At 43.5% G+C, this 19887-nt stretch overlaps 1 protein-coding gene across 1 annotated transcript in view; it reads right to left on the bottom strand.

Moving 5' to 3' along the window:
* The window catches only part of LRRK1 (leucine rich repeat kinase 1), a 76867-nt gene that overhangs the window by 34550 nt on the left and 22430 nt on the right, over positions 1 to 19887 (bottom strand). Inside the window, exons 5-12 of the mRNA XM_026074866.1 lie at positions 19433 to 19612; positions 18637 to 18785; positions 9816 to 10042; positions 9174 to 9301; positions 8761 to 8924; positions 7918 to 8055; positions 4286 to 4398; positions 3105 to 3181 (exon numbers count right to left, since the gene is read on the bottom strand). Coding sequence (XP_025930651.1) covers positions 3105 to 3181; positions 4286 to 4398; positions 7918 to 8055; positions 8761 to 8924; positions 9174 to 9301; positions 9816 to 10042; positions 18637 to 18785; positions 19433 to 19612 — 1176 coding nt within the window. The remainder of the gene's footprint in view (positions 1 to 3104; positions 3182 to 4285; positions 4399 to 7917; positions 8056 to 8760; positions 8925 to 9173; positions 9302 to 9815; positions 10043 to 18636; positions 18786 to 19432; positions 19613 to 19887) is intronic.

Below are 19887 nucleotides of genomic sequence, written 5' to 3'. Positions count from 1 at the left end.
GGACCTCTGGGGTACTGAGGGAGAGACTCTAGGGCTGCTTAGAGGACTAGACTTCAGAGCACGAGTGCTATGGTGTTTTTTTTGCCATTGGATAGCTGATAACAACTTGTGGACTCCCCCTACTTCAGCCCAACAGCTTGCAGTGAAAGAACATACCAAGGGCGCAATGGTTTTCAATGTGTTTTTTTCACATTGTCTGAGGAAAGTCAGAAACTGGTCAGAACTGATGTTTAGGCCCCCATGTTGCAGCCTGGAGCAACATATCAAGTTAATAACAACGGAGAGGAAAACCCAAACTGCAGCTGACAGACTGCTACCCTGCATCACCTCCAAAACRCTGCCTGCCTTTGCTCCTCTGGTCTGTTTTACACAGCAAGGGTTCAGGGCACTTCGGTCTTCCTACGTGTTTGAACAAAAACTAGCGTATTTTGGGAGCTACCCAAGCAACAACAGCGACGACTGCATTGCCGAATTGCTGTAGCTGGAGAGGTTCAGACAAAGAGAAATTCAGTTAGTTCCAAAGAGCATCATTTTGCTTCACGATTTACTCCAGGGATAGCGGCATGAAAAGCTGCCATGAATTGTGTTGCTGTCTTGAGTGTCACATATATCTACCAAGAAGCATCCTGAAGTCAAGGAGAATTAGGCCACACAAGGACAAGCAGATTTTGGGTCTCTGATTAATAAAGTACAACCAGCACCATCTGCTGCCTCCACAGTCAATAAAAGCAACTGAGACCTGAAACACATCCTTTCTCAAGGACGGGACAGTTGTACTTCCAACAAGATGTTTTTCCACTACAGAGAAGACTTGAGGATCTGTAACTAAGCCAGAAAAGAAAAAAAGAAAATGGAAGAGGTTTTTTCAGGAAAAAGCTTCCCAGTCTAATATTAACAGCAGTTTGGGCCTAAGCTAAGATCAGAAGAGGAGCAAGATAGAGTCCTACTGTGTGCAGGGTGTTTTATATATGTGACAGGACTGTCTGGTGTGGGCAGCGTGTCACAGTCTGCCTTTGAGTTTTCACATAAAAAATCATCTTTGGGATTATTTTAGGAAAACAGCAGGCTTATTCATGGATTCAGTTCACTTCCTTTCTGGCTCATCGCTGGACTTAAACTTTTCATTGTTCCTCATCAGTATGCACCTAGGCACAGACAGATTTAGTCTCTTTTGGACATGTAGGAGCAAATACCTAAAATAGTAGGAATACTCTCAATTCACCAAAGAGTTCAAGGTGGAAAGGAGTGTACTATATTGGAAGCAAGCTCAAGGTGTTTATGAATTGCAATTATTTATTCATGAGTTATTTATGACTTCTCTGGCTTGAGCTCAGATTTGCTTTTAAAGAACTGTATAAAAATTAAAACAAAATCCCATCTCAAAACTATATTTTTGGATGAGTAAATGCCACGAACACCACATGCATGTGCATGGAGTTATTCTGAGATTTATCAATCAAGTATAGTGAGCATCTATAAATTATTCTCTTTAAATAATCTAGACTTGAGTAAATAGCTTTGTTGGTAAAAGCATACGAAAACTTGCCCCCCACCTCACTAGGAGATTTCTGTGAGCAGCTGATGTATTCCAGCTTCTGTTTTCTCTTGATGTTCTTTAAATTCTTGGCCACATCCTCTAGTCTCACCAAGCTATACTTGGCACAAGAACAGAGAGAAAAAGATGAGCTGGCTTCACTCGGTCTCTGTGGCTACTCAACCCTGGCACCAGCCAGGTGGGCTTGCCGGGGCCCTTCTGCAACCTGAAGCAACCTCAGGCAGCTCTATGTTGCACCAGGGTATGCTGTGCCAAGGCTGTTCGGATGGCACCAGCGCAGAGTCCATCCTCCCCTTGTGTAGCAGGGTGAGGCTGGGTTTGCAATTCCCCTTAGAGCAGTTTTTAGCAGCCTTTGCCCGCTGCACTCTGCCCTTCTCTCCCTGTTGGGAAATGCTGCTGCAGCACTGCACAGACGAGAATTGAGGGTGCCTCAGACTCCACAGATTTGGGAGATTCAGACTCCTATTTCCATTTCCAATTCCTATTCCTGCATTCAGGATTTCATTGACGTCGCGGCATTTGTATTTCCATTTCCTAGTTTGAAAACAATGCAGACCAACCTCTTCTCCTCACAAGGGTGCACACACACGACTTGCTGAGCAGCAGCCTCCACCTCCAGATGCCAAATGCGGTAAGACAAGCCTTGCCTGGAGGTCCAGGTAGAGCCACTGCCCTCCAGAAGAGTGAACTGGAGCTTAAAACTAACACTACTAAGGCTATATTGAACCCATTTCTCCCTTACTGTAACTTGTTACATTTACCATTTTTACCTATGCATGTTGACCTGAGACCACACACAATTTTCAGGGCGGACAGACTAAGAAAGCATTTGCTGCAGAAGGACTTCTCCCCCCTGCAAGCAGCTGAGGACTGCTCTGGGGTGCAACACAAAGATGCCAGCTCTCTTCCACTCTGCAATTCCCAAAGAATGCTTTAGAACAAGCCATTCTTTAGTCAGCTGAATATAAGAAAGCTCTCCAAGTGCTTTAAAATAAAACAAACAAGCAAAAAGAAATGCAGATGAATCCCACAGAGAGCAGGGAGCAGTGCAAATACCTTCAAATAGTCCTTTGTTCTCTCTGGGATTTCACGTGCACTAATTCAAAAAATCTCTTCTGCTCTGCCCCAAACTTTGGGTGCAAATCAGAGASACAAGGGAAAAAAACCCAATTTACAAATTCAACCACAGAAATGATGCTAAGAGTAATAACACTAACTATGGGTTAATTTCCCTTCTGAGTATACCAGTGAGTACTCTGACTAAAAAGAATAATCTTAAAGATAAGAATAGAAACTCAGTGAAAGAAACAGGTTTCACCCATTCTTCACCTTCCTGTGTTGATGGCACCAACCAGTTGCACCATTTCTTTAGCAATTTAGCTAAACATATTTTCTCTTTATTTAAATGCTGCTGCACTTAAAACAGCAGCTGAATTTATGGTGATTTCCCCCTAGCCAACCTCCACAGATCCCTTCTCAGTTCACCTGGCTTCCTCAGCCCTTGCCTTCCCTGCATCCGCTCTGGGCAGCACACTGCCATGGAGCTTACCTGCCTCGGGGCCAGCGCGCACCCTGCTCTTCGTGGTGAAAAAGGGAATCCGTTTTGTTTTAAATCCCTCCTCATTCCTGTGGGCAAAACAAAATGGCAACGTGGGGAAAAAAGAGCAGTTCAGAGTCATGCTGGAGCTGTGCGCCCAGGGTGCTAGGCAATGCAGGGTCAGGCCCTCCTACAGGTTCCCCTCGGTTTCTGAGAGATGGGACTGAAGCCCCAAAGTGCAATCACAGAGCTAGACTCCACCAACACTTGTCCAGGCCCAATGGTTTTCTTCTGGCAAATCAACAGAGTTCTGCAAGGCAGCRCTTTCAGCTCCCAGGGCGAGAGCACTTGACCCCTGGCTTTACGGGTATCAAGGTTAAGAAGACTGTCAAGCAGCAAATWGAACAAGCTTCACAAGAAGCACTGGAGAATCGACCTGCTGCCATTCCCTGCTCTCACCTGTCAGTCTCCAAGAAGATGACCCAACAACACAACTCTGGAAATGCACTAAGACATTCAAAAAATATTAATTTGTACTTATCAACTGACACAGCAGCTCCTAAGGACTGGCACCCTGGACAGGCACCCAAATGAGAAGATGTATGTATGCAAGTATGACACAATTAAATGTAGTTCTGGAGAAGAGAATGGACTTTTAAGTCTCTATATTAAACATCCTTATTGTAGCTTCTAAGTAGAAGAACATCACTTTTTTATTGGATGACCTTATTAATGTCAGTCTTCTCTATGAACTTGCAGCTGGTTACACTTCCATTCAAAAAACAAAGATTTTTCATATTTTCCAAAACAATACTCCCACGCTAACTACAAACTTCAGTCCAGCCAGATGGTTTATGGTTAAGATACACTCCCCACAAACTAGTATTTGTAGTGATGAACAAAACGCTGGGTTAAAGAAAGTTCTACAAGTTCTGAAATTAAATTGCCATTATGAGTAATCTATCCACTTAATAAACGATACAGTGTGCTAAATATCCAAAGAGCCAGTAAGGGATAATTCATCACTGTCACAGACACACAATATACTTCAGAGACGTGGTATGCGGATATCAATGCTTTCTATGCAGGTAATTAATTCACCACTGACACCCTTTGTGTTACGCGAGGGATCAGGTTTGCTATTATTTCCTCAGCCTTTGTTTTCTGAGATACAATTTAAAAGAAACACTTACTTCCCAAGTTGGTTTTTAGAAAGATCCAGTGTTTTAAGTTGTTTGCAATTCCACTTATCTTGCGAAGGCAATGTAGATAGCTGATTTCCCAGCAACTTCAGAGACACCAAAGCCTAAAAGAGGGAAAAGCCTGGAGTTAGGAGCCAGAGTCCATCAACCACACAGAAAGAGGTTTTTTAGCCTGGCTGTTAAATAACATGAGGAAAGTACATCTTATTCATCGGAACATCCTGTCCAGGCTGCCTAGCATGCACACATTTCCCTTTTGTCTCCAGCAGCGTATTTTCTGCAAAAAGCAACACCACTGTTAGTTCTGGGAGATTACTACTCTGCTTGCTGAAGGATACGACTGGAAACAATCCATTTAAGAGAACATTTTACTTTGATTAAGGAAACTTTCCCAAATGGAAAAGAATGGTACAATTTACATCCACAAACTGCCACATACGGATGAGAAGTCTTATATGTGTGTGCAAGCTAATGGCAGAGGAAGCTTACACCTGTTGTCTATGTATAAGATCAACATACAAAATGTCAACTATTTTACACAAGGAGAATTTGTAATCGCTTGCTATTGCATGTCAATTAAAAATGGAAAGGATCTAAATTAACTTTTCACGATTTACACAATTTACCTACTTACTTTCCCCCMCACACACACTGCAGAGAGACACTTTAACAACAAGAACTGAAGCTGACTTGTAAAGCAACACCACACAGATAGGACTCAGCTGCAAATACTCTGAATAAGGTTAAACACAAGCCCTCCTTTAAACTTAACTGAAATATAAAAGAAAAAAAATCAATTCACATAAGATTTATATAGTTTTTGCTCTTTCATCTTCCTTTAAAAATAATGTTGAGACTGGAACAAACATTTTCATTTGGCTGAAAATCCAATTTTCCACTGAAAACCAGTTTTCTATGGAAAAATTTCAACCAGCATTAGTCTGCAAATCCCTCCATGAAAACTGAGGTAAGCAGAACATCAGCTAAATTATTCAGTGCCATAACTACCTTAGTGTTAATGAATTATACCCTACGGAAATTGTGTTGTACCAGCAGAGACTTCAGCTTTAGGTGTGTTTGATGCTAGATGTGCTCCACAAAATACAAAAGGTTTATGTCAGGTTTTCATTGAACCAGATTAACAATGTCTCATGAAGGCAGTCTGTTGGCTTTTCTCCCCCTTTATCAAATGGAAAAGTATGAGGCATCCATGTGACAGAAGGGATGGACAACGGGCAGCGCTGGATCAGCAATTACCATGCAAAACGCTCCCTCTAGTGATACGAGAGGGGCACCACTGGGCTTTGATGCCACTTGGGAAGGTAAAGCAAAATATAAAATGGTAAATATGCAGAGGGAATCACCGGAGGCAAGAGATGGAGAAGAGTGCAAACTAGAAAACCTCCCTGCCACTTGCATCTTGTCAGCTGATGCTTTTATCATCATTATTCTTCCATCGGCTTGAATCTCCAGTCGTAAAAAAGAATCAGTCCTCCCTTGGCACCGGGTATCAAGCTCTCTCCAAGYGTCAGCATGGGGCTGTTCAGTGACAATGCTTCACACTTCTCCCCCAAAATATCCCTGAGCAGGAGGCTGGAGAAAAGGGAGGCTACATGTTCCAGAATCAGCACAAACTTTGTTCTGTGCGGTCTAGCTGGAGCGCTGCATTTTTAGTCAACTGTATCCATACTACATGTCCCCCACAATCCCTGACAAAAGCCACCCTCCAGGAGGTGAGATTATATGCAATGCTTATGTGCCTGCTCCACAGGGGGAAAATTAGTTACTTTCAAGTGGCTGTGGCTCTTCACAACTCATTCTGGAGATCACCAGTCCTTGTTTTGCAATCACCTCTTTTCTCTCAGCTCCAACTTCTCCACTTTTGCTGCCTTTCAGGAAGAGAACGGGTGCCTCCAGAAGCRAGGCAACAACAGCAGTAGACAACTTCCTTCAAACCTTCTGTCGCAGCATGCAAGAAGGCCTCTGCTGCATTAGAACATGCCCAAGGGAAGGAACTACAGCATCCAAATTAGGCTGTCTCTGTCAGCTTGTGATGGGGAAAAGCTGACCAGACTCTAACCTGCATACTTCCCCCAGAGAGGGTCAGATCTCTTCAAGAGAAGCAAATTAGTCTCAAGAACTGAGTCATGGCTCCTTTGGAAGGCAAGAGATAGTCATAGTTTAAACCACACTCTAGCCCTGCGGGAACTGAAAAGACCTGATGTTTATTTCCTTTATCTGAGTCTGAAGAGATAAGAATGGATAATAACTGGCATTATTTAGGGCAGCCAAAGCACGCTAACTTCACAGCCAGGCCATCAGCAGGGACTGCACTGAGCTCCTCCCTGGCCTTCACATCCAACCCCTCTGCAGTCTCCGGGCAGCGGCACCCAAGGAAACGTGCCCTTGAAGCACCATCTAGCGTTTAACATCTGCTATGGTAGCTCCCACCCACCGGGCTTATTTTTAACACATTCAGAAAATGCAAGTTTCGGAGACAATAGCCTGTAAGATTCATTCTGTTTCAAGAGAAATGCCAATTGAAAACAAATGGCTACAAGAAAGCGGCCCAAATCTATAGAGGTCGTTAAAAGAAAAAAAACAATTGAGGGAGCAAATGATCCTCATCACTCTGCTTCTAGGCAGGAGCCAGAGGCTTCTTTACAGCACATCCCTGAGGTTCAAATTAGAAATGGGTATGAACTATAATGCAAATAGCCAAACTTCTGCACAAAAATTTACCTCTATTTCCAACTCCATGACCCTGAATTTCACAATCTGGAAGGGAAGCTTGGAGGAAACTACCAAGTTCTGCTTGGTTTCATGAGAAACCATGGGAAGCCACAAATTCTGAAGAATTTTGAAGCAAAACTATGGATCTGTGATGACCACTGAGAAGAAGAGGCAGGTTTGCACAAAGGGGTTTGCAAAATGTAGAGGAAACTTTGGTGAACATACTCTGAGGCTTTGAGAGATATCTTACCCTAAACCAGATTTATTCTGGAGGGAGACAGATTCCCTAGCAAATGTTTCACACACCACCAAGACAAGCCATAGAACTAATCATCATTCATTAAATGAGTAAGTAGGGAATGAGCAGAACTATTTAATCTGCACAAGCATAAAAGTCAGTGAGATGCCAACTCATATTGTTTAGGGCATTCAAATATGCCATTTCCAAACCATACTATCAACAGAGAAAGACTAATAATTAATTACACCACATTGGTGTGCCAGATTAAGAAGAATTTGCCTTGCCTTTTTTTTTAACCCACATCTATTTGTGAGCACACTTAACATCTGTATTTCAAAGGCTGGAACTTGCAGCCACAATACAGTGGTTGTCTTCCAAAGTGAGGTCCCCAAAACAGAAAACCACAAACATCCAAATAGCTCTCAAAGGATCTGTGTCAAAAGCTAGATGCCATATCGTGTTGGATGATGGCTGGAACATGGTCATTTGGGGGGTTACAGGGTGCTCAGAGGCACTGTGCAATGGCAGTGTTCATCACCACAAAATAGCAGGTAGTCTCCTATCTTAACCAGGCAGCCACCACTATGACTTCAAGCTCTGAATAGGTACTAACAGAAATATCTGCCAGGTGGGAAGAACTGACACTTACTTCAAGCTGGAAGAGTCCTGGCGGAACTTCTTTCAGTGAGTTCTCAGAAAAATCCACTTCTTTGAGGTGATTCTTCCAAAAAATAGTCAATGCATCAGGTAGGTATTCCAGTGAGTTTCTAGATGCTTTACAACATTTCTGGGAAACAAAAAAGATAAACGCATCTTTAAAGAATCAGGTAGATCAGCTGTCACATGTTCAGTGCATTAATACATTCATTCCAGGCAATCTCTTCAGATCTGTTTATCTAGATAAACTATTGYGCATGCGCACACATAGGATTTGCTGAGGAGTAGCATGCTTTAATGGGCATGCATCAATGGGCAAATTCTTTTTTTTAAAAAGAAGTATTTCAGAAGTTATTTTGAAAACCATCACCATTTGTTTTTCCACCATAAACAAACACTTAGCCAAATATACTGTTCTCTTGCTATCCATGCAGTCTTGTCATTAACTTTTCTTGTAGCAATCAGGAATAAAGTGACAGTGATGTGTGGGTATAGATGCCTGATGTATCTGTAGGTTTGGGCAAAGTTAATTTTGAAGAAAGGCCGTGCATTCTGTAAAATGATCCTAATAGTACTTCTGTTCATACGAACTAGACAAAGCTAATGCATCCATGTAAAACATGTTTCTGGAAGTTTTCCACCGAGGCCATCAACATTATGACAAAGGCTGAACCTCAGAAAGACTTGGTCTGAGACTCACAAACCAAGTCAGGAAGGGGCACTTCTACAGAAACAGAACAGCCCTTTTAGTGTAAGACATGTATCCCAGTATATTCTTTGCATTGTTTCTACAGCTTTTTTCAGCCTCTGGTTCTGACAGAGCAGTTTGACTTACCAAGGGGCAGGCCCAGGGATCTGGAAACACTTTCAGCTGATTTCTGGAAACATTCAGTATGTTTAGGGACTTGAAGCAGTATAGAAAAACCGTTGGAAGTTCCACCAACCTGTTGTCAGAGATGTCAAACTCCTGCAGCTTCCTTAAACCAATCCAATTAGTTGCTAAAAACACAAAACATTGCAGATTTGATGCAAGTCTGATAGCAGTCTGATAATGAAAACTCACTAGATAAAGAGCCAAAAGATAACCYAAGCAATACAAATAACCAGGCCTTTCATGTATTTTGCATAAACGCTTGAGAGATGCTAAGCATCTGTAGCTAATACTGGCTTTAAGGCATTGTTTTAAGTTTGGGGTTCCCCCTTACAAATCAGGCCTTGAAATGTAATGCAACACTGGACCTCACGTACTGTTTTCCTCGTCAAATAACTTCTCCATATAGTTTTTGGCAGCGACGAGTTTTTTAAGGTTTTTAAGATGTAGGAATCCAGAAGGGAGAGTAGAGAGTCTGTTGCTGGACACGTCGACCTCGAGTAACCTGTGAGTACAGAAGATAGTCAGGTATCAAGAAAACACTAGAAAAGACTCATGTTGCTGTAGACACCTATTTTATCAGGGCAGCTCTACATCTGAATGAAAGCAGCTGGAATGTGTTCTCCCAGGGCAAAGCAAAAAGCCATATTTAGAAAGTTAACCCTGTCAAGGAGCAGACAGAAATGGTCTGGAAAGATAGGTCAGATAACTGATACTAGACCGCAAACATCCATCTGGGCTTGAACTCCCCTCTAACAGGAGGGGAGCTCACTAGAACTGGAGAGAAACAGAAGCAACATGGGACAACACAGGAACAAATGTCCCAGTGATCGCCCTGACAAATAACTTGGAAACACTGAGAATGAAAAAGAGAAAACTCTAAATTAAACCTTGCAACAGACAAAAATAAACCAAGAAGCTCCTGTGTATGATCTTATTTAAGCAGTTTTCACACAAGCACAACTGACTCATTTGCACTGTCTCTCTGTAAGCATGCAGTCGGCATCCAGTGCACACACCTGGTACATATAATTTCATCAGACGACTGTACACTGGGTAACTCCGTGAGCTGATTGTCAGCCAGGCTGAGCTTCCTGAGATTTATCAGGCCCCAAGGAATCACGGATGGAAGGGAGACGAGGCAGTTGGCAGACAGGTCCAGCTCAGTTATCTGGCAGGAGATATCAATCAGCCAGTCCAGATCCACCCAGGGCAGTTTGAGGTTTGACCAGTTCACACACAAAGCCTGCGCATGTCAAAGAAAGGACAGAAAACGACATTAGTAAAATCCATCTTGCTTGATTGCTATTGGCCTGTTACACCACTGGGAATCTGGCAGATCAGAGTATGGAAATGTTGGTTACTTCCCAATCTGCTTCTAGGAATTAACTGACTCTGAGATGAAATCATGCCTGGGTATCAGCAGCTCCCACCACAGCTACTCCATGATTTCAATTCAAAGAAAGACCAAGAGCCAGCGAGAACAGAGGACAGACTTCATATGCCCATGCACTAGCTGCAGCCTTGCCTGAAACCCTCTCTCCCACCCCAGAGGTGGGCAGACCACAACGCTTATTCATCCAGCGATATGCAATGAGTTTCCACGAGGCTGGGCTCCCTGCCCTGCATTTAGACCCTATGCTAGCAGCATGATCTGGACAGATCTTGCAAACCACCTTCCCTCCAGACCCCAGTTTGTCTCAGGGAAGCGGCCTGTGTCACTGCTCAGCTCTCCAAGGGATGCTGAGAATCAGCAGAGGCCAAACTGACCCAGGGCACCTCTGAGGAGCAGTGAGTGTGGGAAGCACTCATGGATCGCTGCTTGTGCATCTGTAGAGAGGACAAGGATAGACCTGCCAGTGTGGTCACAACTTGTCATAAGGAGGCCAACTGCTGAAATAATTATTATATGCCCAGGCACCACTCTTGGGTCTTGAACCTCTCAGCAGCAGCAGCCCAGAACCATTCTGGGGMAGGCTTAGGTCCTGCAGAGGAACATCTGGGACAGGCAGGAAAAGGCAGACACCTTCTTGTCAAGTATTTCTAAATACTAGGATTTTTCTCAGTATTATTTAGGAAGATATTTTTTTATTTGTGAGATGTGATTTTGGCACCTGCCTCCTTTCATCATCTGCTGCTTTTGACAGTTAGATGAGGAAGTCTTTTGGAAAAAACAGAAGTCCTTGTGAAAGCCATAAATACTTATTTCAGACTCCAGCTCACTTATAAGAAAGTGTGAGAACATGAGGGTCATCAGTGCAAGGATTTCATTTTCCAAAGGAAATTTGAAACCACTTCATTGACTTCTAATGAGATCTGCATTCCAAAAYACCCACTTTAAAAATGTTAGTCCCAAAATGTTTTCATAAACTCAGGACTTTTGACATAACTCATCCCAAAGATAGCCTCAATGAAGTGATGCATTAACTCACCACCAGGAGGCAGCAAGGACCCGACAGCAAATTCAATTTGCTGTCCAATTTCTCCCAATATAGCTCTAAGATTTGTAACCCCAAATTTAAAATTAAAAGCAATACATTTGGGGAATGGAGAGGAAGAAAAGGGAAATATAGGTTTATCTCAAATACTTATTTGAGACTCTGAACTCCGGGGAATGGAGATCATATAGTTAAGATGACTAGGAGAACGGAATAAAGGAAAAGCATAAAGAGTTGCACTTTTTAGAAATTTATAGTAATATTATTTAGCACAGACATGGTGTTTTTCAAACATTCACTAGTGAAACCTCAGGTCAGCCCTAAAATATGAAGGGAAATATTAYGCCCATTGTATCACTGGGGAAACCAAGGCAGAGAGGACAAGCTGTTTGTCTAATGCTGCCCTCACTGGCATGCCCCATAGAAAACACACTGAGCCAGCCGCAATAAGGAGCCAGATTAAGCAAAGTATCCACCACTACTGTAAATACGCAGTACCCAGTGAGAGTTACATTTCAAAGCTTCTACACTTGCATGAAATGAATTCAGCTTTATCACTATGTTTCCCAAGTCTGGTTATTTAATAGTTTGGTGCTTACGAAACCTAGTTTTAAATTCTGTACATCAGCTGTAACAGTCCCAGAGTGAGCTTACTTACATCACTGGACAGGTATCAGTGGTGACAGTTGTGATTTATGGCACAAAAAGAGCATAAACGCACAGATCAGATTCCCTCTTCCATTCCTAACTATGCCGTGCTTCAAGAGGGACGTGGTCCTGATGCTAAGGGATTGGAAGATCTTCCCAGCATAAGGAAGCCTCACAGGGGACGAGCGAGTTTGTGCTGAGACACTTGACTGTTTCTTCCTAGTCATCGCCCTGAATTGCCCCAAGAACCCCCAATGGGTGCCAGACCCCAAAATCTAGGCAAAGCAGGAACCCAGTTCTACACCAAACAAAATCCTGCAGTAGTGCTGATATCTGTCCAGTCACTTGTGAGCAAGTTCAGGGCACCACCCTGTCTGAAAATACTATTATTCTTTACTTTAGAGAATTTTCGGCTGGTTTAGCCTCCTGGCCAAGGTCACCACAAGCAGACTTACAACGGTAGTGGTGCGAGAGGAGGGAGGCATGCATGGCCGGGGACAGGAAGAGGGCAGCATCACTGGACCTCCATCTTAGACGAGCTAAAATTGTCCCCGATAGAAATACAGCTTAATCAGCAAGGAAATTCTGYTACTGATATGTTTATACCCTATTGTGGTTTGTAGGCCATACCAGCAAAAGCTTTTCTATGCCAGCACAATTAAATCTACATGGCAACTTTTGCTCATATAGAAACAAAAATATTACACTCCTGCCTAACAGTGCTGGGTAAAACCACATGCTCTGTTAGCAAAATCACATAGCACACACGCTCTGCCCTAGGAAAGCGTTAAGAAAGGGCCTGCTCCCCACAGCGTGTGCTCCATGCAATTTTTTTAATAGGAATTGCCTCTTCAAGCTAGCAGAGAAAGGTTTAGCAAAAATCCAGCTAGTGAAAGTGAGATACAGAGTTTGCCTCCATACACGAGAAATGTTTCTAACAGGGAACCAGCCATTCCAACAACTGACCTCGGCTTGCGACGCATACCCTGTCCTGATGCCTTTCTTTTCAGGAATGTAGATTTTTTTTTTCAAAAACTGTTGAGATTCAGCCAAAACATGGGGGTAAAACAGAATGGGTAGGGGAAAACCCAAGCTCTTAGGCAGCAGTTCCAGGCATTGCTGTGCCCTTAAAAAACCCCTGGTAAGTAAGGGGCTTCCCGCTTACCCACATTGCTGTCAAGACGTGGGGTTTGGAACCAAAGGAAGCTCCAGGGAGCTCTCGGGCAGCGGCTGAAGCGGCTCCTTATTGATCCCCGGCTGCCGGAGCAAAGTGCAGGTGGGAGATAAAGCTGGGATGAAGATCTGGCTGCGAGACCAAAGCTCCCTTGTCTCAGTGCAAAAAGTAAACAGTGAAATTATATCCAAAGGTGACTTCAGCACGGTAACCTAAGCTTTTAATTATTATTATATCTATATTATGATTGCCAGGCAAAGACTAGCACTGTGCTGGGCAGGACACACAGCAAAGATGTTGAGCAGAGGAGGTTTACCCTGGGAGTTCAGAACAACTTTCAGCAGCACAGCAAGATGGAAATGGGGGCTTCCTGACACTTTCTCCTTTGGAAAGGGTATTACTACGATGGCAGTGCATGCATAGGACCCATACCATGGCCCAAAAGGAGCCAGGGAAGGAAAACTGGCTTGGCTTTTTTTTTTTTAATCTTTTAGAGTCTGATATAAAGTGGGATGATCTTTGTAGCACCTTTCCTAAGACATGCATCCATGACCAGAGTATCCAACCCCTTGAACTACTCAAATATTTTACCTAAACCCACAGAAGCAAAAAAAAACAGAATTACAGCCAAAAATCCAAGCTAATATTCCACTCAAAAGGCTGTGCACAGGTCTTTCACTCACATACAGGATGCATATATCTATGCAGTGCTTTGAAATGCCAGCAGTGCTGGGAACGAAGGCCTCCCAGGAGAAAGCAGGCTCTTGGGGTTGAGATCCTGGATTCAGACTCTGGAGTCCCCGTCTCTGCCCCGGATTTCCTGTGTAGCGCCAGTCCCCGGCTCAGGTTATCCAGCCTCCATTTGCCAATCCATATAATGGGACAGTAACACTTCCTTATCTCACAGCAGAGCCAGGAGGAAAAATGCACTACAGACTCCAGCTTCTTCTCTTCCCACTTAACTAAGCTCTCCCAACAAAGCTGCAGTAAAGAAAATAAATCAGAAAAAGAGAACTGCTGGTGTTTATCCCCTCCCTCAGCTCTTGCTCCGTTTCAACGTGATGTTCTTGACAGTGGATCCTGGCTCTTATTTCAGTACAAAAAGGGACCTGTCCTTGAGTAGACCCCAACCAATGCAGTAAGAATATGACATATAACCTGCTTTTACTGGGTGCAAGTAGGACCATGTGTCTCTGCTGCCTCTCATTTCAGACTGATACTCATCTCTATTTTGAATTTAGATTACTGAGTATCATTCATCTCAAAAATGCAGAGTCATGGCCTCAAGGTCTTATAATGTGATACAAAGATAACTGCAGAATTCAGACAGTGACTTCTAAAACCACATATGAGATTGTGAAATCCAACACCTGCTACGAACACTGCGGGGTAGGCATACGCGTCTCCCAGGCAGCTTTTAAAATCTCAGCAGTAAGCGCCTTGCGCTCAGTCCACCTGCTCAACTGGAGCCTGGGACTGACGGCATCTCTTCTACTCAAGTGCTGCAAGCTGGAGAGATCAGCCAACCCCCTTGTCTGACTTCAAAATAGTGGACCAAATTCATCCTTGGTCCAAGTACGCTGCCGTCAGAGGAGTTACACTAGGGATTCATTTGGCTGAGCACTCTGCATTGAAAACAGAATTAGGTGAAAGAAAGCTCGACTGCAACACCATGAAGAACRGGGATTTCCTCCCCAACTCACACTTCATCATCTCCACTAGCTTCCCAGAAAAGCCTGTCTCTTGGATGTCAAAAGGCTGTGATGTCGAACTTGCGAGCCCAGGAATCAACTCAACCTTTCTGTTTGGCACCAGCTGGAGGGCCAGTGTCTGCCATTCCCAGGTGCAGTCTGACCCTTGGTGGCTCACTGGTCTTCAGAAGGGCGAGGAAAACCTCTGCAGACTCCTCTCCCTGCCAAGGCAAGAATTTCTCAGTGCAGAGAGCCCTCGAGTCTTGCAAACCAAATGGAAACCATCTAGTGCAGTGATGTCAGGGCATAAGTTGAGGAAGGCAAGGGACTGGAAACTGTCTGTGCAGATGCAAGAAACCCCACTGCTCTGGGGCAAGTAATGCCAAATTATGAGCTATAAATGCGAAAAACATTTACTTCAATTTAAGACTAGTTATTAAGGTGGTTAAAAAAGGCTGTTGGGCATTTCTCCTAACTGACTTCACATGCCCCAACAGCACCTCACTCTTGCTGTAGTTGGCCTGTTATAACGATGGTGATCTAATTCCACCGTCAATAATGCTAGTGCGAATCTCAAGCGGAACCRCTGCAGATTTCTCTACTGGTGGTGACGTAACTGAGACCAGCCGGGTGGTGGATAAAGAAGTCAGATGATATTCACACATATACACACACATTTATATACTTGTATATAAAAATCTTGGCAAAATGTTTCCTTGGGAAAATGTAGCAGTTTAATCTCTTTTCCAGTTTGTAATGGAAAAAAAAAATCTAACACTGCACACATTGAAAAGTTAAATGCATCTCCATGCTGACTACACCCATCTGAATGTCTGGAATCTGCGGCCAGACGCAGGGGGTTATTTTGGGCATTTGCTACCTGTTCCTGTAAAAATGGAGCACTTCCTCTTTTCAGCATGATAGTGGCTTGGCATGGAGATATATTTACCCCCAGAAAAAAAAGGAGAAGCAAGGATTAGAAAAATGAGATGTGACTCCTCTAGTCTCAGAAAGGGCAGCATCATACGCAGTGCGATGGCTGCCTGCACAGTGTGACGGCTACACGAAGGCCTCCGACCACTGCCTGCGCATGGCTGGTAGCACTCACTGCTGTGAAACCACTCTGAGGTCATCTSTGCAGTGCTCCCACTCGGAGATAGCCCAGATGGGACAAGCTCCTTTCGAAGTTTTGGGCTTATTTTGAAACAATCAGTGCTTGGTATCCCCTGTCCCAGAGGAGAGACTTTCTGAAGTCCAGCTGGCTGCCACGTGTGTCACCATCTCCACACGCTCCATTTGTGCTTCCTCCCTCAGGAAGAGCAACGTTTGTGAACCTTGTGAGATACAAAGAAAGCACCGAGGCAGCTTGTTTGCAGCCACCATGAAGTTGAGTTTTAAAAAAAATATCAGGGTGTGTGACTGTCAGACCTGAGTTTTGCAGACAAACTCGGACCAGATTGCCTGAATTTGGCCTAGCCTGCCAAACTGAATTCAAAGAGAAAACCTTAAATATGCAACATATAAAAACCAAACAGCTACTAGGAGAATCAAGGTCAAGCTTCTCTTTTTCTATGTTTTGCCTTTTTTTTTTTTTTTTTTAAACCAGGCCCTTCTGGCAATTAGCTCATGTTTTAAGACTTCTCTCTTCTTCGCTCAGGGTGTGACAACAGCAAAGCTGAGTCATTTATTGCAGCGGCTAAGTTAAATATTGCCAGCAAGTTCACAAGAAAAAACAGACCTCTTCTCTGTGGTTCAAACGTTTAGGAAATTCTACCAGCTTTCTCTACAGCACTAGGAACAGTGTTCCCCAGACACACCAGTCAGTCAGTCTGAACACTGCATCATCTTGTCTCGTCCTGGTAAGAGCAGCAAAGAACTCCGAAAAGAGGATGCCAAGCCACAATGTTCTGCAAGACAACATCCAGGGCACCATTAAGTGTATCTGCCACCACTCTCACCATGGGGTCATGAACCACATCTCAGAAGTGACCTACAAGGAAACTCAGTCCTGAAGGTGTTTCTGGAGAACATCATCTGGGACATGATGGTTTATACCACGTACAAACACAAGACTGATGGCCACGGGTGTGGTCTATGCTCTGAAGCACCAAAGCCGCACCCTCAAGGGTTTTGGAAGGATTTAAGAACATCCAAAAAAAAAAAAAATTTAATTTTCAAAAAATGGTAAAAATAGTAATATTCAAGTTGAATTATCTATTTAGTTGGAAAACTTTTCTTCTTAATAGACATGTAGTTTTCTCAACTCCTATCCAGGAACATTTGAGCATTTAGCTTCCTTTATTTATTTGCCAATGAAACTACAAATCCTATAGGGATGAATCCCAAGCTGCAAGCTCACGTATGTGCACTGTAGCTCCTGACACTGACAGGATTGTCTGGAATCCAGCAAGACTGGGTTTGGGCAGGAAAACAGGCAATGGAGAAGTTTCTAACACTAAGAAAATCTCTCTGCTTATTTATACTTAACACCAAAGCGGAATCGCTGTCCCACAAGGTTACGAGCTGGGGAAACGACTACTCAACTGGCAATGGGATTCGTGCAGACAGAGCCCTGACCAAAGATCTCCCTCACCATCTTTCACCACAGTTTTTATGATCTGATGAAAACTGCAACTATTGAAAACTCAGGGCTCTGATGTTCCTGTTCAATCTCAGTTAATCTACCTGCTGAAGGGGAAAGTGAAAAATGCCTGAAAGCTAACACTAATGGTAGAAGTGATCAATAACATGAAATACCACGTGCTTCCCTACAAAGCGGCAACACCGTGTGCTGTGGGACACCCTTCACTTTTGAATAAAGGAGACTGGATAATAGAGATTAAGAGAATGAACAGTATAGCCTACTTATACAAAGACATGGGATAGCTATGAAACGTAATAATACTCTGTATTAAAACGATGCCACTCATCTGTGGATCTCAAAGGACCATTACAATGTATTAAACCTTCCACCAGCTCTTTAAGGTATGAGGAGTTTAAATATCCCCATTTTACAGCAGAAGAAACCGAGATGTAAGTGAATTACCAAAATTACTGAAAGCCTGTCGATGGCTAAGTAGTGAACAGAGTTCTTGTCAACCTAAGAAGACTTCAGTTTCTTTTTCTTGGCTAACAAAATTTAGTGCATAGCCTCTGTGTCCCACCAAAAATCCGTTATATGGGACAAGCACAGAGATCACATCAATATCACATTATTATGATGTGATTGCACCTGTTGCTCCAGATAGCCAGTCACGTCCTGAGAGTGACAATAAAGGCTACCAGACATCTTTTACTGCTGAGGACCTGAGGCAGGAAGTAATATAGTTTGAGTTTGCTCTATCCATGCTCCAAGTTGACCAAGAGCCACAAGAGCCTTTTTATATGGCTGTATCTGAGCTAACAGACCTGGGGCAGAGAAGGGTTTATATGCTCAGCTCTGTGCCATGCTAACACTCCTGGCCAGCACAGAGCTCGTGTTCAACCAAAGTGGACCACAGAAACCTAAAGGAAGTGATTTGCCTGGTGTCACAGGGGAAGCCTATGGTAGAGCTTTCTTCTCTGCCATGCTTTGAGCAGAAAGCTCATGTTTCCTTTCCACACCGTAAGCCTAGTTCACACACCGATGTTAAAATGGCCAAGCAGAACCTGCCACACATACCAGCTTGCACAGTGAAAGTATTTAAAGGCTTCACGTTTTATACCTTGCAATTCAGCACTGGCATGAAAGCCACTTTCACAGCTCATTCTCTAAATGGGTAGCAAAGCACCAGGCTCCTAGCTGAGAAGGAAAGTCACCAGCCACMATAGTATGCAAAGATAAATATCAATTATGAACATGATGCTCCTTTAAAAGAGCCTTTCTTCAGACAGATAAATGGCTACTTACTGTTTTTGCTGGAGCACTACCTGGTAGTGGGCTTGTCTCAATGAAATACTTCCTCAGAAGGTGTTTGCTGGATTCAGGACTGTCCATCAGGATGTATGAGCAGAAGAAAGCACCATTCCGTAATAAGAACACAGCTACGTCTTCATTCCCTTTAGAGAAAAGGAAGATTGTCTGTTCTCTTGTTCTTATGCACGTGAATCAACACAGAGCTGAAGAGAAATCTATGGGAAATAACCACTTCTGAAAAAAAAAATCTGCATGGGGATGTGCAAAAAGGGAACTGAACTATATAAAGACTGTTTCCTCCAGTGATGGGATTTAGTTTGGTCAATCCGAGACAGCAAAGACACTATATGAAAGCACTGGCCTAGACTCTATTTCTTTTTTCTTTTTTTCCCTGCCTTATTAAACTACATATGCAGCTGTGCTTTGAAGCGTAAATTGCTCAGCCTAAATCAAACCTGTGTGATGCAGTACCCATCACAATAATACTTATACTTGCAAGGTTTCTGTTTTTGGACAGCTTTTTYCCCCCCCACCAAGGCATTTAAAATTAGAGGAAAGTTCAGCCTTTCAGCATTTTCAGCAATTTAACTCAGGAAGGCCCTGCCTTAAATCTGGCTAAAGCAAAAGATTCAGAGCCAATTCTGTTCTAACCTACTGTGGAGGAAATTCAGAACAATTCCAGGAAAGCCAGGCCACACCAATGCATTCCCAGATAGGAACAAGAATTCAGCCCATTCTTTAAAAGACATTGCAGAAAAGGGACAAAACTTTGAAGCATGCAAATACATACCTGCCTTTATAGCAGCGTACAGGGGCAACCGTATAAGAACTGGAAACTCATTCTTCCTGACTGCGCAGCTCTCTGGGTCAGCACTATATGCTCGAATCAGGAGTTTTACTATGTCCAAGTGTCCCTGCTGGCAGGCTATGGCGAGCATCCAGTTCAGGAGTTGTTGGCAAGTCCTAGGACCTACAAAAAAACAAGGCATTTGATTTAGTTGATGCTGCTGGACCAGTCTGTGAAGTGCAAGAGTCATCCACAAATAATGGCTATGCAAAGGGTATAGGATGAAGCCCCTGATGGCAAAAGAGCAGACCGCACTGCAAAAGTGTCTTACAGAGCAGTCCTAAATTGATTTGACACAAACTCTTCTGTTCAGCTGAGCTGTGAGCAACCTGCTTTCCTTAACTGCTCCTCATCACCCCCCCTCTAACGGGTAATTCTTTTGACTAGCCCCGACCTAA

This window comes from Apteryx rowi, unplaced genomic scaffold (assembly GCF_003343035.1).
Source record: "Apteryx rowi isolate R43461 unplaced genomic scaffold, aptRow1 scaffold_11, whole genome shotgun sequence".
Classification (NCBI taxonomy): domain Eukaryota; kingdom Metazoa; phylum Chordata; class Aves; order Apterygiformes; family Apterygidae; genus Apteryx; species Apteryx rowi.
The sequence above is the reverse complement of the archived record's forward strand: the minus strand, read 5'-3'. Positions and strand labels throughout refer to the sequence as shown.